The sequence below is a fragment of the Gossypium arboreum genome, chromosome 6 (genome assembly GCF_025698485.1).
Source record: "Gossypium arboreum isolate Shixiya-1 chromosome 6, ASM2569848v2, whole genome shotgun sequence".
Lineage (NCBI taxonomy): Eukaryota > Viridiplantae > Streptophyta > Magnoliopsida > Malvales > Malvaceae > Gossypium > Gossypium arboreum.
In genome coordinates this window covers 134,736,050-134,759,330 of record NC_069075.1, presented here as the reverse complement: position 1 = coordinate 134,759,330, position 23,281 = coordinate 134,736,050, and the positions used below count along the sequence as shown (strand labels likewise).

Below are 23,281 nucleotides of genomic sequence, written 5' to 3'. Positions count from 1 at the left end.
ATGTTTTTACCAATTAATTGACATTATTATATACCCATTTCCTTGAAATCAAATATGCATCAAACAGGTTCCTAGGATTGCAAGAAACAAAAGAATATTACTGTACTTAAACATGGATTCTACAAGAACATAGAATAAACGTAAAACAATGTGCAGACATGTTGAATCCGTATAATTATTTTACAATCCTGAGGGGACTCGTTGCCTATCATGTTCAAATGGAGCAGTAAACCTGGACGAGAAACCACGAAGCAAATCATCTGCTTCTTTATCATCGCCTTCATCGAAGTTGAGAGCATAGCTACAAGGATCATATTGAAACCTGTTCTTTTGATCTTTCCGCTTATCGCAATATCCACCCATCTTTCTTATAAAGTTCTTCCACTTTGGCCCTGCTACTTTCTCCGAGAATTGTTTCAGTTTATTCAGTTTGCATTTCCACCATTCCTCCGTGTGTTGTTCACCTCTCTGGTGCAGTAAGGTGTTGGATTCATTGATGTGGTTGTATGATCGGCGCCGTTTGAGGCAGAAGAGATTAAAACAACCACACCCTTTACCCCAAACTCCTTCATCTTCAACTTCTGCTTGCATGAAGATTGGATTCTCTTGAGAATTTTTCATGGGAAAGGAAACCAAAACAGGAAAGAAAAGAAAGGATTTTGGATTTTGGAATTTGGATTGGGATAGGGATAAAAAAAGGATGATGCTTTTTCTTATATGGAGAATTTCTGGAAGATGAAGAGAAGGAAAAGAGAAGTGGGAAGGAAATGGTGGAAATTAAATAAAATAAATAAACAAATATTAAATAGTAGGTAAGGCAAGCCTTGAGTATGGATGGCGGCCCAGTGCTACGCGGTATCTTTTTTCTTAATGTCATCGGAAAGTGGAAAAATCGCCTAAATGAAAAAGTATGGAGGAAGAAAATGGCGGAGTCAAAAATCGCGTGAGTATAGAGGAACAAAATTTAGAATTTATTTTATTTATTTTTCAAATTTTCAAATTCAAGTTTAATTTATTGATAATTTTTAAAATAAAAATTCTTACCGGATAATTATGTAATTAATAAAATAACTATGTAATTAATCAAATTTAATTAAAAATTTTAATAATAATTAGATCTGATTTTTAAAATCTAAAGAATATTGAAAACCTAGAAAAGTTATTTGCATTGATAAGGTTATTTTATTATTTTAAAGTCGCAAAAGAAAATTTTGAATATCTTTATAATTGTATAATTTTATTTTAAAATTTGATTTATTTTAGTTTTATTAAAGAAATTGGTGATGATAAACTCATTTAAGTTTAAATTAGTATACAATATATTAAAAATCTTCATGCGTTGAGTCGAGTCGAGTTTGAGTTAAACTTAAGTATAATATTAATACATTTTATACTTATTTAAACTTTAAAAATTTTGTTCAAGACTCATATTTATAAAAAAAACAAATCCAAACCTCATTTTAAACCATTCATGTTATTTTTAAATTTTTTATATTATTTAAATTTTTATATAATTATCTTAATATATTATAATTTTATAAATAAAATAATATATAAAACCGAAAACCGAAAATACAAGCAAGTAAATTCAGCATTGTTTGATTGAAGAATGATGTAAGATTTTACAAATAAAAAAAAAAAAGGAAAACAATCTCCACTTATATGGAACTGTATTCACAGCGCAATCAAGCTTTGTATGAAACCATCTATATAAGAAACCAGTGGGGATAAAGTCAGTTCCCTCGCAAACACATATATGACCTATGAGCAGATTGTTCAATTTCATTTTCAGACTGAGGATTATGGGCTTTGTCCTTTAGGTGGTGGAATTTTAGCAGCCATTGACCGTAACTCGTTCACGATCTCGGTGAAATTTGGTCTCTCTGATGGCTCTGATGACCAGCATCTCTCCATCAATGATCTCCAGTCGGGATCACATGATTCTGGAACCGCCGGCCGCAGTGTATTACTCACAATACCACCTGAAACAATGATGGTTGGATATAAACTGTGATCCGCCATAGCACAAAGAAAGGAACTCATGATTTACATCTATAAATAAAGGCAATTTACCAATGATAGCCCCATAGTGCAAGTCTGCATATGGTTCTTCTCTAGTGAGAAGCTCCCACATCACAATACCGAACGAGAACACATCAACCTAAATTCGAGGAAATATCAACTCTATTAACTAACTATATGTAGGGGGAAAAGAGCATTTACATGATAGAGGAGGGTACTAGACTATGTGGTAATCACAAACCTTTTCCGACACGAGACTGTTGCTGCCATTCAGAAGTTCTGGCGCCATCCATGGAAGTGTTCCGCGCACACCACCTGATATTAGAGTTTGACATTTCACCTTTGATAGCCCCAAATCCCCAACCTGGTAACGGAAACTAGGCATATGAGAACCGAACAATTGAATGAGTTCAGAATGAAATTTAGAAAACATTAAAACTAATGTAGGACTAAAGATATGGAATTGCAAATGAAACTCGGGCCTAAGTACGAACCTTGCATATTGGGCGGTGAGGATCTCGAAGATTGACAAGTAAATTATCACTCTTCAAATCAAAGTGCACTATATTCTTTCCATGCAAATACTCCATTCCAAAGGCCACATCCATGGCAATCAAAAGCCGCTTGCACTTGTCAAGGTTCCTGGCAACAGCAAGTCATCCAATTATTATTTATAGCCAAATAAATGTACAACTGAATCACAATTGTCTAGCATAGCAAATAAAACTTTTAGTACCTCTCGCTCTTCTGTAAAGCATCTCTTAAAGAACCACTAACCATATATTCCGTCACTGTTGCTACAGAACCACCAGGACCATCAAGTACAACACCATAGAAAGCCACAACATTGGGATGATGCAAGTCAGCAAGCTTAATTGCCTCATTCCAGAAATCATCAATCTAATCATACGCGTTAACCACGGTACAAGTTGTTAGCCTGTGAAATTACAAAGATGGAACTAATTTGAAAAATTAGGAGCTTGCAAAGAGAAAAGGATAGAACCAAACCATGCGTTCTTGTTCAGAGGGTTTTCCGGCAAAACATCTATCATTTATTCGTTTAATTGCAACATCAGTACCCCGCCACTTCCCATGATAAACGGTACCAAATGTGCCAGAACCAAGCTCCCACAGCTCTTCAAGGTCACTGTCTTTTATAACCTGCCAAATAAATACATAGCTAATTTAATGGGCAATAGAAGTTAACAGTAGAAGCACAAACATCACATAAAGGCAGTACTTAAAGTTCAACCTGCAAGCCACCAATGCCATCCGAAACTCGAAGACCAAAATTTGTTCTATCTGGCTGTTTAGTCTTTAATTCCTAAGTTAAGAAAAATAGTATGAAGGACAGCTCAATAAATGGATCTGGAGAAGACAGTCACATATAAAAGAAGGCAAGGGGGAGGTGGGGTGAGGAAATGAGCATACAAATGGAAATCGAAAGGATCTTATATTCCGCACCTCAAATTTAGCTTTGTGTTGCAGTTTAATGTCACTAGGTAAAACATCTGTGTCTTGATAGCCTTCATTACCAGATGCATTGGTCTCTGCTGGAACGTCAGGATTTGAATGAGTAGAGGACCGGAAAACAGAAGCAGCTACTTCTTCAGCAACAGCTTGTAGTTCTTCCTTGATGAGTTCCTCACCTGAGCCTTTGGCAATGAAGGAAACAACAATGAACATTTACTCCAAACATGAAGTGATAAATGCCAAATTATATACAAACTAAAAAATCAAATATTTCACCTTTCATAGATTGTGTGTGGTCTGAACTCAAATTCTCATTTAAATGGCTTAATGGCTGGTAAACTTCATCTTCCAATTCGATACTAGATTCCCCACCAATTACTGCCTGGTTCTCTTCAAAAGGGTCTCGGTCCTCTCGCAGAGCCAATAATTCTTTCTTTGTTTGAATTTTGTTAGGTTTAGGAGGAGGAAAGTAAGCATGTTGTTGTAGATTCCAAGGATCTTGATTGCTAAAAAGTGAGTTGGAGGAATCCAAAACATCTCCACCTCTATTGGATGGTGAAAAGTAAGCTTGGCTGTTAGCATTAGAAGGAACAGCTTCAGTGTTGCATTGTACAATCTTCTGCTGCATCAAAGAAACTTCATCGAATCCCAATGTATGTGCTGACTCAACACCAGAAAATGGAGGGTTCCCATATTGAACTTCAACACCAACTTTTGGACGTCCACGTGTTACTAGATTATCCAATAGCAACTCTTCCCCAGCTATATGTGGAGATTTTTCATCCAAGATATCTTCTTTTCTAGTTTTATCAATAGGTAAACTACTCTGCTCATTGCTCATTTGAAGAGGCTCCATCATCCTATCAATTTGGATCAGATGGTTAGGGTCTACGCTATCTTTTTTAGGTAAAGCAGGAACCCTTGACGTTTCGTGCACTGGCTGTTCTAAAGCATGAATGCCAATTGCCTCAACATGTGGAACCTCCTTTTGGAACTGGTATTGAGTTGGCAAAACATATGTTGATTGAAACTCACTTGCCAAACCCATCAAACTTAGGCTTGCTGGAATCCTAGGGTGATCAGAATTATCTGTTATTGGGGAAATATTCCCTTCATGTCCATATGGTGCATCAGGATTTTGAGAGGATCCAACTGCCTCTGACTTCAATCCACCAACTTGATGATCAACATGGCCAAGTTGTCGCACCCCAGCTTGCTGGTGAGCAATGCCATCCCCTATCGGTGCGGTCACCACAACTTTATTCACTGATGAAATTCTCATTGAGTCTTCTTGATGCAGACCATGATAACTAGAATCTGCATTCACCATAGGTGTTGCGCCACCATCTCTTTGGTCCTGCACCAAAGGATCAGAATGCACATGAGGCAATGCCTTTTGACACATAAAGCAGTCCTCGATACTGGGGATCTTCGCTGGAGTAGTTACTTTGATCTGCTGCAATGATCCATCTGAGAAGACGACATGCTCAGTTTGTGGAGTATGATGGAAAGTATAACCTCCTGCAACCATTGCTGATGGAATCTCGGCCTGATAAATATTGTGGCTCTGATAAACAGGATGCTGAATTATCCTTGTTCCTAATGCATTTTGATCAGGATAATGCTCCAATGGAGTTTGTTGGTGTTGCAACAGCGGCTGAAACGGTGCTGGTCTAACAACAACATGAGAGATGGAGGGAGTCATAGTCATGTTAAAAGCAGGAATGTACTGATGAGGGGCATTTTCTTGAGGCTGCTGTTGATTGAACACAGAACCAGTATTTGCCACGAACTTAGGATTTGAGAACTCCATTTGAGGTGCAAACTGCATATATTCGGTATGGCTTGTAACTTCATGGCGAGGATCAACATGTGTAGATGCATAGTGTTGCTGCAGATCATATCCCAATTGCTGCTGTGTTGAAGCAAGCCGCACCGTCCTCCCAGCCTCAAACTCAAGTTGAGACGAAAGTGTTTGAGGACTGATATTAACTACCGGGCTTCCTAAATGAACACCGGAAATAGGTGAATTCCCTCTAGGTGACAACAAGTTTGTTGATGGAGGTCCACCAACATCCCCTTGAACAGCACCTGAGCTATCAACAGCTTCACTCCCACTAATATCAGAGTTTGGTGTTGAAGTCGCACTTGCTATGCTCTCCTTACGTGCGATGCCACCAGCAGCTCCATTCACAATTCCATTTACTGCCTCAACATATTTCTGCCCATTGTCATGCAAATCCCCAAATTCAACCGTACCAGAAGGATCAAGTTCCGAAGCCGAAAACAAAAATACCCTTAGTTTAGCAGATCCATCTGAAGACCTTTCAATCACTTTCTCATACTCATCCATCATATTAACAAGATCATCGGAGCATGAAACGGAAACTAATGCATCAAGGTCCTCATCAGGAAGCTGGTACTTGATAACCACAGGTTGCCCATAAGTATCCATCATTTTTTGCACAAACTCAGTAAAGCTCACATCTCTTCTAACACTAATAATCCTTGTCTGCCCCCAACATATCTCAACACCCCATCACTTGGTCTAGGCAATATCTTCCCCCAAAACTATACAAAAACTTAACCTTTTTCCCAGACACAGAATCATCCCCACCCTCATCATTAACCTGATCAGCACCATTGCCATTACTTCCAACTCCTGAATTTGATTTATAACCAACCCCACCTATTAATTCATTCCCATTACCACTAACCCTGTTTCCCATATTACAACTATGAGCTAAGCCTACAGTCACCCTATCGTGACTCAATTGATCACTCCTATTCCCACTACTATTGCCCAGACTAGGACTATAACCATGCCCAGCTACCACATCATTACTAACCTGATACACGGCATTAGCAGCCACCATATTGCCCAAATTCGGACTATAACCGAACCCGCCAACCAGGTTCATACTTGAATTCCCAACCGGCACAGGCATAGGCATGTGAGGTCTCCATGCAGGGACACCCGGTGTCAAGGGCACTACATTCCCATATCCTAAACTTGCAAAACCGGCATCAGTCACCGTTGCTGGATAAAGAACACGCATGGCACCACCATAAGTCTCAAGCTCCCGAGGCGAGTTGGGAAGAAACCCGTCAATGCTTGCACCGCGGGTATTATTAGTGGCAGCCACCGCATCCGCAATTTGGGGCTCTTCAGTTACAATTCTAGCTACATTCAATGGTCTAAGATCTTCTTGTATTGAATTTTGATCAAATGCCATAATCTATAATATAGGGTTCAGCTGAAATATAGTCTAAATCAAGTTTAGAGAAAAAAAAAAGGGGGGGGTATTTTCCAAAGGCAAGAAACAGAGCTAAAAACGATTCCTAAAACCAAGAAAATTTAATAAGAAGAGATGTGAGCAGAGAGGGAGAAACAGTGAGTCGGTGGTGGAGCTGGGCCACCTTTGATCCATGGCTTTCTTTTGAGATTCGATGAATCTCGTCTTTCAAACACACTTTTTGTCAGTTTGTCTCCCTGTTATTTCTATCCCCCTATCTCCGGAACTTTGCTCTTTTGGTTTTCTTTTTTCCATTTATGGGTGGTGGGTGATAATTTTGTTGAGTGGATAGAAAATGACAGTGACTTCCATATGTAATTTTCTTTTCTTAAGTTGCAAGGAATTAATGGGGGACAAGTAAATGAGAAAAGATGAAGGGTGGCGGCACGTGGATGGTTTCATGCAAAGTTTCAGTCAAAATCTAATGAGTATGTTGTTTTTTTCTTTTCGATTTATAAGGAACTAATATTAATATTGTGTTCAGCATTATAAAATATAAAAAACGTTATTTATATTCTAAAATTGAAAAATATGTCCAACTTCAACTTGAGATAAAATAATAAATATATAAAAATTAATTAATAAACTGCAGTCAGCAGAATTTTCAACCGTTAATTATGGTATGGGCAGTTATATATATGTGGAGGGTTGTTAGTGGAACATCTTTTAGGCATTATTATTTTATGAAGTTAGGTATTATTTGAAAGATTTGTTATCTACTGAACTTTCTCAACAATTGACACAGCAAAGTAAAACCATTAAAGTAAGAAGAGAACAATCTCGGAATTTGCACCCAAAAGTTGCAAGGGAAATTTTCAATCCTCCAAACCTCGTTTTCCGTGGTGAAATCCCGTTTGTTGTATCTTCTCAAACAATAACAACAAAGGCTAAGTCATAAATAAATACAATGATGACAATCTGCATGCAACTTGCACTCCCAATAGGATAAGCTTGCTTGACTTTTTTGGTAAAATAAAAAATCTAATCCAATCCTCTTTATCTTGGAAGTAAATTTAGTGATCTTCGTATGTACCGATAGCACTGGAGAAATATTGCTCTTGTCATCTCTTAGAAGGTTTTTTTTTTTTTTAATACTTGTTAATGTCTACTTGGAAGGAAGATGGGTTAATGTCTACTTTACACCTATAAGATAAAAGAAATACTAAGATTATAGGATGTAACACTTTTGCTTTAGGATATTTTTTAATACTTAAAGTCAATAAATAGAAGGTGATCCAAGAGTAAAGTAATGTAGTAATAGTAGTAATCACACCTCTGGAGATTAATATATATGAGTATTTATAGCGAGATCCCTTGGTGACCTAAGGTTGATGGGAATATGAGAGCGCGTGAAGGGTAAATCGTTTTGTGCTTGTAATTAGCTAGGGTTAGTGTCCTTGATCTAGCAAGGTTGTATCTCTAAGCCCTTTATTGATCTTGCCCTTTAACCTATGACAGATACTACTATTAGGTTGATATTTACTTTGATGCATGCATGTTATGCATTAGTTGGTTGTTTTACTAAGGTTTGGTCTTTTGGGGCTTACTAATTTCGTTGAGTTTGGAACATATTCTCTTGGGTACAAATCTTATTTCCTTGGGATGGTATGACTCAATCTATTTGACAAGTCGCACTATACGTCAACCAAGTTATAAAGTGACTTGGTGAGGATTTGCTATAAGTGGATAGAAGACTCCTTTCAATAGTGTCATATTGTTGGTGTCCCTTGAAAAGGTTTAAATTCCCTAGTTGCTTGTATTCTTTGAAAAGTTAAGCTTTTATTGATTTAGTGAGAAAAGAGTCTAGACAGCTAATTTGTTTGAAAATTAAGTGAGATAACTTGTGGAGTTATATCTCGCATTTTTTCAGCTTTTCTTCTCCTAGTTAAATCTGTTTTTAGTTTCCCACTTAAACTCTAATTAGTGTAGGTTATTTTAATATTAGTTTCTCACTTAAACTCTGATTAGAGGTATTTTTTCCACCTTACACATTTAGGTATTAACTTGTTATGTTTATGTTTAAAGGGTTGTTATTTCGAATTTGGGGTTTAGTTTTATCTCCATCTTTATACTCTTCGTTTTTGTTGTTTTAATAAAATTATTTTTGCCTGTGGTTTTTTATCGTTTTCGGAGGGGTTTTTTCATGTAAAATATTTGTATTCGATATTTTCAATTTCTTTGTTATTTTACTTATTTGTTGCTTAATCGAGTTTATCCAACAAAGTAGTACCAGAGCTAGTTCAATTTTCACAATCAACCTGTTCAGAGATGGCAACAACAAGGTTTGATATTGATAAGTTCGATGGTATCACAAATTTTAATATGTGACAAGTTCGAATGACAAAAATTTGGTTCAGAGAGATCTTGAGAAGGTCCTTACAGAGAAGAAACCTACAAACATGAATAAATCATGTCTAACAAATAAATGTATTGCAAGAGGTTTTAATAGACAAAACGGCATTCTACTTATGGAAAATGTTAGAAACTCTCTACGTGACAAAGTGTTTGGCTAACCAATTGGTGTTGAAACAACGTTTATACACGTTTTGTATGGACGAAAGTGAGCACCTTAAAGGTCACATCAGTCAATTTATTACTCTTTTGAATGATTTGAAAAAATGTTGAGGTTCAGATTGACGATGAAGATCGGGCTATGCTATTATTATGCTCTTACCCTCTTCATACAAGTCTTTCAAGGAAACCCTGATTTATGGCAAAATAATCTATCATTCGAGGATTTGAAGGGTCATCTATTGAGTAAAAACAAACTCAACAATAAGTTTTGTTCGGATAGCAAGTCAGATAGCCAAACCTCGATTTTGTAAAAAGTTAAATCACGTCAAGGCAGATTGTTACATACTGCAAAATAAAAGGGCTGCGATATTTATGGGATATAAAAAGGGGGAGAAATACCTAAACTCAAGGGGAGTGTGGATAAAAAGAGAAGAAATCGCCAAAGTCTTCAAGCATCGAGGATTGATGGAAATCATTGGGAAGACTTAATTTCTCCATCTATTTTTTTTTTCTTGTTTCTTTTTCTATGATTAGTTTATTGTTTTTATTTTAAGATTGTTTTTCAATTTTTTGATGAACTAAGTTTTCATTTCTAGAATTGCAATGGATTCAATGTTTAGTTAATTGAATTTTTTTTCTATTTCTATCCTTTTTTAAATAGAGAATTGATTATTTACTCATTTTTGTTCTTCATTGATAATAGTTTGATCAGTTATTAATTTGATAAAACTTAAAGAAATTGGAAAAGGACTTTTCATTTTAGGTCTAGAATAAATAACTCTTTTCTATATTAGATGGTCAATTTTTTATTCCTAATAGCCATAACTGAGATTTGTTCTTAATCAATTTAGTCTAAATTATTGGCATATGAATATATCTCGATAATTAGATTTAATTAGTTCTTTAATTGCTTGGAAGAGAATTAAGAGAATTTTAGTACTTTAGGTCAGTAATCAACTTTATTGTGATAAATTGGGTGGATATTGAAAAATTAGCTAATGCATTGATCAAATTATAATTCTAGGCTCTTATTATTGATTGATTGTTTCGTTTTAATTTATCTTGCTCATTTTTATTTGTTTGATTTAAATTAAAAATCTGTATTATCGATTTATTTGGATAGAGTATAGAGTAAAACTCACAATACGTATACTAGTGTGTGCGCTTTTTAAGAAATGGTAGAAGTGCACATATGTAAAATGATGCGTGAGTACCTAAGGTTGGGTCATTGAAAGATTGGCTTCTTCAGCCAATTGATTGGCTAAAGGATTGAAGTTACTGATATGGTTGATGGATATGGAGATTGTAGGTGGGACTCATTTACACATTGGTTGGACCATTCAATAGTGATGCACATTGCAATAATGCCTTCCCCGAGAGAACATTTAGGACTTGATATGTGCATATAGAATCGTTCAAACTCGAGTAAATTTATAGTTTTTTTTATGCATATAAACGGATGACTACAGATATGTTGGCACCAAAAGACTCCTTTTGTCTTAATGCTTGAAAGCTTAAGGCTCATCAATGAGAGACAGTTCCTATATGCTCAAACAATGAGAGATGTCCGGGCAAGTTAACAGATGATGCCTCTTGAAAGACTTGTAGCGCATGTGCTAGGGACAACACGCTTTGTGGGCAGTTTAGGTGAGGATAATTCCCAATGCTATTCAACAAAGCTTCTTCACCTCTAATTTAAACAGCTGGCTACTTGATAACTTTGATAATAATCTTGCTTTACAGTTTGATGGTGTTGAATGGGAAAAGATGTTCGGAATTACATCATGGTGGATTTGGAAGCAATGTAGTGCGGATATTTTTAAGGGAGAAAGTTGTAGTGCTAACAAGGTGGCGGTTTTGGGCGATGAATGTAGAGTATGTCGCTCGTTTGGCCAAGGGACATCACATAGATAATACAAGCCGTAGCAATTGCAGTCTCCCTCATGCTGGGTGTGTTAAATTAAATGTTGATGGGGCAGTAGAATCGAATTTTGCAGGGGCATCTACAGGTGGAGTCATAGACATGTATTGGAATTGACTAGTTGGGTACAATAGAAGTATTTGCTTAGAATCAATATTTAAGGTTGAATTATGGGCAGCTCTAGATGGTTTAAATGTGGTATAGCAGTGGGGTTTTATGAAAGTCATGGTGGAAAGTGATAATGATATGGTTGTACAATTGCGAAATGAGGATATGGTTGACTCATACTTGCGCTCTTTAGTTCAAAACATCAAGGAGTTGTGTCGAAGACAACAGTAGATCATCGTATCGCGTACCCCATAAAAAGCTAATTAAGTGGTTGATTATGCTGCCAAGTTCCCTACAAGAATAAAACTTACTAGGCAGTGCTTTGAGAATCATATACCTAAAGCATGGAAATTGCTTAGCAATCACGTAACGAGTGCTCAATAGATGTAATAAATCTACATATTATGAAAATATTACTTTTTTTTTTTTTTCATAAGCAGTGCTGAGAAATTGATATGTCTTTTTCTTTTTAATATTTTACTATAATCTTATAGAAAGTTTATCAACCTGGGTTTAAAAATTTTATTATCAGTGTAGAAAATATTTTCAGACACTTAAATAATATGTGGTGAGTGAGGTGGGAGATCCTTGTACGCAATTGGCGGAGCTTCCGATGAGCGGCTGGTGGAAGTTACCATGAAACTTCCTCCCCTCTTTCCTCGTCCCTTCTCAATTTCCAATTAATAATTTCAGCAAATATTTCCTCTACGTTTCTTCAGTAAGAATGGCATGAATCCGATTTTGTCTCCCCCTATCCACAACCTTTATTAGCGTTTTCCTTCTTTTTTACAGATTCAATCCAACTCCCTTTCTTTTTCTTTTAAGATCATCTTCTCTTTCATCACCTCCTAGCTAGGTTCAAACAGGTAAGAATGGCATGAATCCGGTTTTGTCTCCCCCTATCCACAACCTTTATTAGCGTTTTCCTTCTTTTTTACAGATTCAATCCAACTCCCTTTCTTTTTCTTTTAAGATCATTTTCTCTTTCATCACCTCCTAGCTATGTTCAAACAGGTAGGCATTCGATCAAACAATGGCTGGTATGCTTCCTGGTGTTGAATGTGCTAGAAGAAGACGGATCCACCCCACGGGAGCCTTATCTGATTCACCAAGCCCTCCTCCTTATCGCTTCACAAGGAAATCCTCTTTTTGTTTGTATACCACCAACCAGGATACTCATTCTTGTTTACAGGTACTTCCTCTTTTCCTATATAGTTCCATCTCTTTACAGCGTTTATATTGTCTTGTTATAGATTGCAGTTACTGTAATTGTGAAAATTTATTAACAGCAATTGGTCTGTAATCATATTTTCATCATGGCAGCAATATAAGAGGAGATTATAACTGATATTGACTTGAGTTTTAATTTGGGATGTGAATATATTGAAGCAAAGGAGCATATTAGATGAGGCCTGTGAAGATGAGGAGCTGGGAGGGATAGCAAGAGAAGCTAAGAAAAGATTAGATGAGAGGTTGAGATCACAACCTAAGAGGTACTAGAATGGCAAATTATTTATTTATTTATTTATTTATTATTTCAAGTCTCATTTCCCCTTACTTTGGGCATTGAAAATCAATCCATCAGGCAAAATAGCAATGAAAGTGGGATGAAAGGGGAGTTGCAGTCAAAGAGGAAGAGTGTGAGTTGGCCCAAACTGAGTTGGAAGAAGTGTTAAACTTGACTTGTTGAATCAAATTCCAAAGGTATTCCAACAGGTTGTACAACTTTTCTTTAGTGTACCCAAGATTACTCTACTGCTTCTACACCAGTTACAGTCTCTCATTTTGATTGTTTTTGGAGATAGATTCTATTATAGAGTTTGGAAATCCATGAATGGATGTTGTATTTCTTTTTTGGCTAAATTGTGTAAATATGATATGAAATTATCAAATATATTAATATTTAAATATTAGTATGATATGTGTAAATTATCCTTAAATTTTATGTTCATCATGGTATGATTTTATATTATTTTATGTTATTCATCGTTATCTAATTGATGTGATATATGTATATCCAAAATAGAAAATCATGAAAGATATGTGAGTATCTATTATTTAAGAAATATGCTAATCAATTATAGATATTATAAAAATAATATTGTTTAAAATAAAAATATTTTTAATAAAAATAAAATAAAATTTAAATAATGAAATTTACAGTTATGTCTCAACTTGTAAAATATTCAAATCTAGAAACAGGACATATGTGTCACAAATAAGGATTAAAAATAGGATTAAATTAAATTTACTAATAAGAGTTGAGTGCAATTATAAGGTGCATTATACTTCTAAGAAGAAATTCAAGTTATGGCATTGTTGAAATGAGAAACCGTAAATTTTAAAAAAATAATTTTTATAAATCATAAAACAAACATAAAAAATATTTTAAAATTAAAATGTCTCGTAATTTTGGATCATAAAATGATTATGTATATTTTTAAATCAATTTATTCTTCGTAACTAATTTTTTTATAGATCATTAAAGAAGATCTTCATAACTAACTTTTTAAGGGTGATAATTAACCTTAAAAATAGTATACATGTAACTTTCATTAATTAAAAATTAAAAGTAAATACTATTTAATAAATTTTAATTTATTAACTATTAAATAAATAAAAGAAATCATGCAGAAAATTTCAAGCCTCATTATAGTGGGAGGTTTTAATATTAGTATTATATAAAAATATGTATATGATAATCTCCATGAATGTAATGTGAATGTCATGTTAGTAACGTTAAAAACATTAAATTTTTCATTTATTTAGAATGGTTTGTTAAACTATACAAATTTAAGAGTTAAAAAGAGACAAAATAAATTAAATGAATGGCTAAAACATTTTTTATAAAATCGAAGGGTTAAATAAATCATTATATCTTATATAAAAGTATAATCAACGCATAATTTTCTAAATTCATTAAAATAATATATTAAATGCAAATGGAATTTAAAAAATTAAAACTTTTTAAACTGGTAACTATTAATGTTTAATTGGTGCTTGTTGAATCCTCAAGCTCGTTATAAATTGATTTCAATATATTTGAAACCTCGTTTTATCATAGGGATTGGATCAGATTGAAATGGATCAATTTAGTTTTATATTTTAAAAATATCAAGTAAGGTCAAATTTCAATGGAGTTAACATTTAATATTTAACGAGGTTATATTTTGAAAGCTTTTTATGATTTTGTAGATAAAATATTTTGTTTAGAGTTGAACTATAAATAAATAAAAAACTAATTTTCGTGTCATTTTTTAATCAATAAATATTAACGCTGTCCCAGTTTGGCTTTATTTGATTCTTTTTAAAAGTATTTAAAAATAGAGGGACTAATTTGATTCAGTCCCTAGAATACGGGACTTCAGAGGTATGTTTACCATTATAAATTAGAAAAAGATGAAAAGAAGAGAAAACGACAGCGTTGAATGACAAATAATTGGGCATTGCGTTTCTTGCTTCTCTCTTTCATCTCTCAACGGCTAGTTTCAAGTTACCGTTTTAAGTTCTCCCCCAAGATTCAAAAATCCAATTAACAACCCCACCTTCTTCAGATTTCTACAACGTTCCTCAAAAAGAAATTGTTTCTTTCAAAAATCAAAGCACTGGCAACTAAAATCATCAATCTAAAATCCAGATTCAACCCATTTTCAGGCTCTCATCAACAAATCAAAAGGTCAAAAATGGTGTACAGTTATACCCCAACATACTACTCCACCATCCATGATTCCATCACTTCACTTTGCAAGACAATTCTCCCTTTCTCCTTCAAAAAAAAGAGATTGCCTGCTGCTGAACTCAGGCTTTCCAAGCTTCAATCTGATAATCTGAAATGGCAGCAGGATTCCTTTCACCAGATACTCAATCTCATGGGTCTGCATAAAGAAGGGATTTTGGGTGAAGCTGAGGTTACTGCTTTTAGGACTCATTTGCTTGACACCCTCATTGCTTCTCCACCTGAACTTGAACAGCCTGTTATCTTGAGAGATAAACTGCTCTTCTTGCAGGTAACTATAATCTCTCTCTCCTTTTTTTGTGCGTGTGTGTTAGTTGAGTGAGTGAAATTATTCTTCAAATTTGATTTCCTTTTGTTGTAGGAACTGCTTTATGCAAAATGTATATCTGAGGAGGAGTACCATTCTTCAAAAAGGCCTTTGTTGCAGCGGTTAGCAGTACAAGGAGCTGAAATCGAGACCAGAGATTTAGTCGCTGCGAATCCGAAAGATTCGAAAGAGAATCAAGAAGAAGAATGGTCTGTGATTGACTTGAAGGATGATAGAGACAATGTGTTGCATTCCAATAATAAATCGAAGAACAACTCTGCCATGAATCAGATCAAAGGAGCAGCCTCGGTTTTCGGGTTCGGATCATCCCAGAAGCCAAGTAAAAACAGATCAGAAAAGAGCATTTTCGATGTGGATTCAAAACCATCATCATCAGCCTTTATGGGGGGTAAGGAAAGTGAAACAAAATCAATTCTAATGCAAGAAGAAGCATTCCCAACCGAGTCTGTGAAGGAGAATGGTGGCGCAAAGAGAAAACCATTTAAAACCCTGTTTCATAGAGAGCAAAGAGAGGGGCATAATAATGGCCCTGGTTCAGAGGAGAAAGCATCAAAATCAGCAAAGAAACAATGGGGCTTTGATGGTTTCAAGAAATGGAGGAGAAATGATTCAGAGGATGAGACAGCTCCTTTGCCTCTCAACGAAAGATCAGATAGTGAAGCATTCATGGGGTCATGCCAACTTGTTGCAACTCCCATCGGAGAGGGACCAGACACGAAACAGATTAAGAGGAAGCTGCTTGCAAATGGAGCTCCATCGGATTTCTTCATCGATAAGGTCCATCTAATGTTGAAGAAAAGAAAAAAAAAATGTTGTTCTACTTGTTGTATACTAGTGTTAGCTTATATCAAATATCCACTTGCAGGTAGTAGGTGACAAAATAAAGAAGGAGCTATCACGAATTCAATCAGAGCTCTCCACCACAAACCCCAATCTTAAATTTTCGTAAGCAAATTCTTTCCGTTAATCCTTAAATCCTATGTTGCTTTGCATATTTGCCTAAGTTTTGTTGTGCTTCTTGTAATTCCACTAGGGATGATCAAATTGAAGCAATTTCCACAACCCTTCCTGTGGACAAGGCTGACCTCAAAAAATTCTTTCCCAAGTAAGGATGCTAAAAAAATCATGATTTTCTTACACGGCCAAATGATGAACATTTCTGTTTCTTATTGTCTGTATTTTTTTTGCAATGTTGAAGGTCGTGGTGTGATAGATATGGAGAGGTAGTTCTAGATGTGGTGAAGAAAGAATTCAGGGAGCATGTAGGAGAGATGGAAAACATAAGAAATGTTACCAGACAGAAGCTTAAAAACAACTCAAGGCGATGGACTACTTTTGATGATGATAATGAGAATTGTCACCCAAATCTCTTTGATCATAAAAACCCAAATCCTGAATCAGCTGTCTTCCAAGATCATAACCCCTTTTGGAACCAAAGGCGTGGCTCTTCTTCTTTCCTGGGTTAAATGTGAAAAACCAACAATGCAACTGCTATTATTTGTGTTGTTAATTTCTCAAGTTATATATTATGTATTTAAGATTGAACCAGTGCATGAACTGTTAAAGAAGAACTCTGTTCTTCTAAGTAATCATACTGCCGTTTCATCTTCATTTTAATGCCAAGGTTGATGCCATCCTTTCAAACTCATTTTTATTCCTGCTTGATAATAACCCAGCAATGGTTTTTGATTGATTACATTAAAGATGTAGCCATCAATGAGTAAAATGCAAGGCCAAAAAGATCCTATTTCCTCAATTTGCTAAACTTAATAATTCCACATAGGCCACATCTACGAGGAAAAAAAGATGCTACAACATGGTAAACAGGAAATAAATATAGATATAACATTTATACAAGAATCCATTACTGTATTTACATGCATATGTACAGTTACATCAAAGAGATGGAATCTCAGAGTTTGAGACAGAAGACTCCCCACCACCATGACGAACATCGCCTCTGCAAAGTGGGCACACTCTGCAAACCAAGGGTAAAAAAGAGGGAAAAAAAAAAAAGAAGTTACCGAAAGAGAGGGAAAAAGAAAAACAACGCATGGTGCAGGGGAAGTGTAGCAATACCCGTGTATCTCTTTGAGCCATTTATCCACACAAGACATGTGAAACTCATGCTGGCAAGGCAGAATTCTTATTTGGTCCCCTTCCTCATATTCACCCAAACATATATGACACCTATATATAACAGGGTCAATAGATGCAATGTGAACATAATTATTAAAAAGAAAGGCTAAACTGAGTATCATGCACCTTCAATCTACAAGTAGTAAGAAAGAAAGAACTTACTGTTCAACAGCATCCCCGTCCTCAGCTACATTTGCTTTTTTGTGACTTCTGAGGGGGAAAGAATCAACTACAGATTCGGGAGCCGGCGGTGATACCATGGATAGAGAAAGTGATACTGGTTGACGATGTAAAACCTACAAATTATTATATGGTAAGTTATGAAATAATAGATCAACTTTTCACGGACTACAGGGACAGTAGACAAAATTATAGAAACAAGATGATTTGACATTAGACAAGTAGAAAGAACATGCCAGTTGCTAAAGAAAAACTACCTCAAATAGAGCCTCAGCAAGCATAACTATTCGAGATATGCTTACACGAGCACCAGGCTCATCAGTTATCAGGGAAGAATCACATGAGCAAGTGCCATCAGGGTGGATTCCAGATGGACAAAATGTAGTTCGCCGATGATTTTCATCATGTCCACCATGCAGCCTTAACCAATTCTGAAAAGAACCAAATGAGATAATTAATAAAGGTTACCTAAGGGAACTAGGCAGGGCAATGAGGTGGAGGGACAGATATTGCTTTATCTCTCCCACCCCACCTTTAGAGTACCCTGTCACATGATACCATCCCTGCCTCCATGGAAGTTGGTTACATCCATACCCACTCTGCTCCACGCTTACCTCAATTCTTTAAAATATAATTTAATTATGAATACCATATCTTAAATTAAACTATTAATATTACTCACTTTAAGCAAGACCGATTACTACAAGTTTCCACTTTTACATAAAATATGTATATGAACATTTAAGGATGTATATGAGAAAGTGTAAAATATATAAAAGGATAAAACAGTAATTCTATATGCAGGGCAGCATGGAACAAACTGGCCCGCTTTCAAACAAACTATAACCCACCCACCCACCCCCCCCTCCCCCTGGGTGCACTTTCAAATAAAAATTCATCCATTAAGGGCAGACCAGTGCAGAACCGATAATTTTGCCATCCAAAAGGGATCAGACTGACAAAATATTCTGACATGATTACAATTAAGATTAGAATTAAAGCCTTCAAGGATGCATAACTGGATACAAAAGATGTCCTAATTTCTAACCAAAAAATTGAACGAGGCTCAAAGAACAAAGGACCATAAGCACCACCATCCAGGAATACTAGAGCCAAGATAATTTTCAAAAGAAAACTAGTTAGTTAAAGCAAGATCTACTAAAAGTAAGTTGGATAACATATAAATCAAAGTGCTTTGCAATTAAATACCTCTAGTCTTGAGTGTCGTCTTCGTTCATTTAATCTATGAATTCTACTGCTGAGGTAACCAGAATCACCTGCAGCCCCATCATAAAAGAAATCACGATCGAAATCAAGGAGCCATCTGTTATCAAATCCTGGATCATTATTATCATCTGTTGAAAGAAAAATGGACTGGGAATTATTAACTCTTCTGGAACTGCGTCTCGAAAAAGCATCCGAAAACATTCTTCTGCTATTCCTCCTGGATTCACGATTACTTGTATCAGCAGTGCCACCTGATAAAATATTGGAAGAGAGACTCACGAGATCAACATGAAGAACACTTCCATCTCCCTGGCTCCTCTCCCTATTAGATAGGAGAAATCCTAAACCTGAAGGCATCACTTCTATAATGGATTCACCTCCGATGGAGTGAGAAGTCTCTGGTTCTGAGGCATGAGGAGCAGAAGCAAAACCAGAGTTACGTACTGTTGTTACTTCACCCGACTCATTCTCAACAGGTATTCTGTGTGAATTTGAATCTTCAAGCCCTCGAGGAGACAAAATACTTGGCTCAGGACAGACCTCAGACACACCCTTGTTTGCATTTTCAAATCTGACTGCACACTCATTAGTCGATAGATTTTCTGAGACAGGATCTGAAGACTGTTGTTCTATAAAGGGAGTGCTAGCTGAAGTACTACTATCCTTATGAGATTCACCGTGATCATAACCAGCATCTACCTGAGAAGCAACTAACTCTGTATTTTCAGTCAAGCATTTCCTACAATGACTAGTTTCTACATCTCTAGAACCACCTGCAACAGAGGAATTCTGACTGGCTGCAGAACTGCTTTCAGCTGGAATTCCAGTTTCACTATCTATGCTGCTAAATCTTGTTCCCATACTGCATATCAAAGCAGATTCCTCCAAGGGACTTTGGACAATGTTGCTAACTGGGTCAGAGTGATCTGCCGACTTCACCAGAATTTCAGCTGGATAATCTTCAATCTACAACAAAAGAATGTATTGTATCATTCCCTGCAGCATATTCTAGAGCTTCCATGTGAAATGATTAGATTACAACCTAAATACAAAGAAGAAAAGATAACTTCCAACGCATAAACTTGTTAAGGAACATGCAATGCACAAGACATTTGCTGGTGCTAACACAATTATAATTCACTCGACTCTTGTATCCTCAATGACTTCATGGAGCTCTCTTGGTGACCCAGGTTTGGAGCAACAATTATGAAATGCTCAACCACTGCCACAAAAAAGCTTCTCTTTCCGCCTCCTGTCTACATCTTGGAACCGAGAGGAAAGCTAAAAAGTTAAGCTTCTTCATGGAATTTTAACTAAAAATGAACTTATTCAAGTGCAAAGTCGAATTATTCATTTTAAATAAATAAAGGAAAAAAAAAAAAGAAAGAAAGGTAAAAACACCAACTAAAAACAATCTAACCAAGTAAACTTGCTAAATTAATACCAGCCTCCAAGAGTTTGTGTAGCACATTTAAGCTAGAGTGGTCTTAATCCACAGACAAACTATTCGACATATCACACTGCAAAAAGAACATTGCAGTTCTATTTCAGTTCTTCCCTCCAAATAAATGACACACTGACAACTAACCCTAAAATAAAATGAAAATTTGCTTTTAAAAGAGTGAAATTCAGAGAAAAAGACACTTCAGAAATTTAAGCAATGCACTGATAGCTTATTCATGCAAGCGCAGCGGGCAATTTTTTTTTTCTTTGGGTCAAAAGGTTAAGGGGATAGTTGAATGTGCATATTTAATGCAACACCAAGCCAACAACCAGACAAGTTTATTCTTTGTGGCAAGGGGGTTGCAAGAACCAGTCAATATTCTCCAATCAACACTAAAGGCCGACACAGCACAAGAACCAAATCCTGCAAGGAACCAGATTCCTCATGTTCCCTTAAGAGCATTTTCCATTATGAAGCTATTGGTGAATACATAATTGAACCTACTACTGGGGGAAGAGCAGGTCCAAAATATCATATAAGAAAGGCTGGCACTCAGCATTTGCATCATTCAAACGTCCATGTATAAAACCTTCTCCCAGAACAATAAAACATCAAGTAAAGCACTAATTAAAATGAGCAACCATTAATTTTGGAATTTTTAAAGAGAAGGCGAGCAATTTCAGACAATAAAACAATAAAAATGATCAAAGGAAAAAAAAAATCAATGGAGGAACCCTTGACATAGTTAATTGAGCAACATAAAAATTCAACAATTTACAAATTGTATATATCTAAGCAGAAACCTTAATAGCTCTTATCTATCCCTTTTCGGACCAGAGGACTTAGGAAAAAATAAATCAATTACCATGCAACTTCAAGCCTGAATTAAAGCCAACAAAAAAGGATAGGTTTCTATATGAATTACTAGAAAGAAGTGATATTTCATGAATTGAGCCAAACCCAGATCACAAAAATTTTTATTGGACACTAAAAAGAATATAAAAATAAAAAGAACAGGACCATTTACTTTATGATTAATAACTCCAAAATTAATAAAATTCCAATATAATTCAGCAGCCAAATAACCAATCTCAAATAAGCCATTAAAAAAAATCAAACTTGTGATAGATAATTACCTCAAGAGGAGCATGAGATGAAGAGGCACCGCAGATGAAAAAAGAAGAGAGTCTGGAACGCCGTTTGGGGCGGCGGTTGAGTCTCCCCCATGATGGGTTCGAGCCTAGTCGGCTGCTACACGACCCCATCCCAGCCCCCTTCTTTCTAAACCTCCTCCTCCTCCTCCTTCAAAGGCTTTCAAGAAAAATAAAATCTTTTCTATGACTGATAGCTTTATTTTCTTCTTTTTGAAAGTGAAAGTCAATAAATGAAGATAGAAGGAGAAGACCCAATTCAATGTTTGAAAAATGACGGAGAGAGAGAGAGAGAGAGAGAGATGAATTATTTCTATGGGCTTACGTGTGAATGGGGAAAGAAGAAAAGGGGGTGCAGAGGAGCGTTTGTGCTTCGGATTTTTTCATGGTTCATAAGCTTTGGGTTTTGTTTTATCATACCCCTTTGGATTTACAATCCTCACAATTAGCCATCACCTGTCATCTTAATTCATTATCTCACATGAATTGGATCTATTTTTAAAACTTTTAATTACTTTTAAATTTTTAAATTTATTTTTTTTATGCTAGTCGAGTTTTAGTTTAATTGGCATAAATATTATTACTAATACAAGAAAACTCGGTGTTCGAGTGCATTAAAGTACAATATCTCCTATAAATAAATTGAATAACTGAATTGTTAAAAATTTATTTTATCCCAAAAAACTCTATTTCTAGAATTTTCTAGAATTTTTATTTTAGATTGACAGTATGCTTAATAATTGTTTTATTTTTATATAATATATATATGCTTAACAAAAAAAAATTATGTTATTCTTTTCACAAACAAAAACTACTAGGAAATTGAGTGGTTAATTCAAAAATAGTTAAGCATTGTAAGAGGATGGCTGGATGATTAGAATAATAACTTTCACTTTTATAGCCAAAATAACCAATTTCTATAATTACAGGAATTTGTTTGATTTATTCCGACCGTCTACAGTTAATAGGGGAAATTACATCATTAGTCATTCAATTGTTATGTATTTTTTGTTTTGATCACTAAATTATAAAATTAAAAAAAAAGCCTTTAATTTTATCACCAACGTTTTTTATTGATTTTGTTTTGGTTACTCTCAATTAAATCACTAATAGAAATAATGACGTGATCTTTTTAATTGTTATAATAGCACATTTAGTCTTTAGTATTTACATATTCTATCCATTTGATTTTAATCTTAAATAATTTAATAAATTTAATTCTTCATTTTATAAATTCTATCAATTTAATCTTAAATGCATCTTTTATCATAAACATATAAAATTTTCATGTCTATCTTTCTAGATTTTAAAAGAAAATTTTCCTATTTCAAAATAATTGACAATAAATTTTAGAAAGAAATTTAAAATGGAATCTTAAATTTGGCACCATTTGGCATGATCGATGTTAGAAAATAATTGCGTTGATTTTTTTATAGCAATAAGTATTTTCATTTATTTTACAGTTTGAGCTTAGTCTTATTCGGACTGGGGTGGTATTCCGATAAAACCATCTCAACAATATTGACTCTAAGATATAAACTTGGCTGAAAACTTCAAATACTTGGAAAAAAAATCATTTCCACTTCTTTCAACTACTTGTTGATAACTGCTTTGATTTTTAATTAAACTAGAAATATTTTATTTGGTCTCATCTCACGTGATGCTAGGGATAAATAAATATTGTATGGAGAAAAAAAAATAAAACTCGTAATCAATGATATTTGGCATAATGAGTTTTAGCC

General features: G+C 35.1%; 5 protein-coding genes across 9 annotated transcripts; 2 read left to right on the top strand and 3 right to left on the bottom strand.

Moving 5' to 3' along the window:
* Window positions 1–3: 3 nt before the first annotated feature.
* LOC108474607 (uncharacterized) lies at window positions 4–940 on the bottom strand. Its single transcript, XM_017776585.2, has one exon. The coding sequence runs from the start codon at window positions 619–621 to the stop codon at window positions 181–183; it is 441 nt and encodes a 146-aa protein (XP_017632074.1). The 5' UTR covers window positions 622–940; the 3' UTR covers window positions 4–180.
* A 633-nt stretch (window positions 941–1,573) lies between these two features.
* Window positions 1,574–7,115, bottom strand: LOC108475943 (uncharacterized). Its single transcript, XM_017777947.2, is given in 11 exon segments — window positions 1,574–1,982; window positions 2,074–2,161; window positions 2,264–2,386; window positions 2,517–2,664; window positions 2,759–2,922; window positions 3,031–3,183; window positions 3,275–3,346; window positions 3,487–3,677; window positions 3,772–6,006; window positions 6,009–6,053; window positions 6,056–7,115. Coding segments are annotated over 11 exon segments (4,077 nt in total). The 5' UTR covers window positions 6,732–7,115; the 3' UTR covers window positions 1,574–1,800.
* A 4,729-nt stretch (window positions 7,116–11,844) lies between these two features.
* Window positions 11,845–13,274, top strand: LOC108475501 (uncharacterized). Of its 2 annotated transcripts, XM_053029500.1 has the most exons (5): window positions 11,845–12,052; window positions 12,127–12,200; window positions 12,349–12,526; window positions 12,724–12,827; window positions 12,920–13,274. In XM_053029500.1, exons 3-5 carry the CDS (start codon window positions 12,368–12,370, stop codon window positions 13,008–13,010), a joined length of 354 nt encoding a protein of 117 aa, XP_052885460.1. In that variant the 5' UTR covers window positions 11,845–12,052; window positions 12,127–12,200; window positions 12,349–12,367; the 3' UTR covers window positions 13,011–13,274. The 2 variants fall into 2 exon arrangements, with proteins under 2 accessions (XP_052885460.1, XP_052885459.1); XM_053029499.1 differs by having other exon boundaries at window positions 11,847–12,052; window positions 12,127–12,526.
* A 1,506-nt stretch (window positions 13,275–14,780) lies between these two features.
* LOC108476124 (uncharacterized) lies at window positions 14,781–17,046 on the top strand. The gene is made up of 5 exons (XM_017778226.2): window positions 14,781–15,341; window positions 15,432–16,175; window positions 16,264–16,343; window positions 16,432–16,503; window positions 16,597–17,046. Exons 1-5 carry the CDS (start codon window positions 15,018–15,020, stop codon window positions 16,862–16,864), a joined length of 1,488 nt encoding a protein of 495 aa, XP_017633715.1. The 5' UTR covers window positions 14,781–15,017; the 3' UTR covers window positions 16,865–17,046.
* Window positions 17,036–21,968, bottom strand: LOC108476122 (uncharacterized). Of its 4 annotated transcripts, XM_053029707.1 has the most exons (8): window positions 21,525–21,568; window positions 20,389–20,464; window positions 19,987–20,206; window positions 18,927–19,910; window positions 17,975–18,148; window positions 17,700–17,833; window positions 17,478–17,588; window positions 17,036–17,376 (listed from the first exon to the last, which is right to left on the bottom strand). In XM_053029707.1, the coding sequence occupies exons 4-8, from the start codon at window positions 19,803–19,805 to the stop codon at window positions 17,295–17,297; spliced, it is 1,380 nt and encodes a 459-aa protein (XP_052885667.1). In that variant the 5' UTR covers window positions 19,806–19,910; window positions 19,987–20,206; window positions 20,389–20,464; window positions 21,525–21,568; the 3' UTR covers window positions 17,036–17,294. The 4 variants fall into 4 exon arrangements, with proteins under 4 accessions (XP_052885667.1, XP_017633711.1, XP_017633712.1 ...); XM_017778222.2 differs by lacking the exon at window positions 19,987–20,206 and having other exon boundaries at window positions 21,525–21,663; XM_017778223.2 differs by lacking the exon at window positions 20,389–20,464 and having other exon boundaries at window positions 21,525–21,656.
* Between the last annotated feature and the right edge of the window lie 1,313 nt (window positions 21,969–23,281).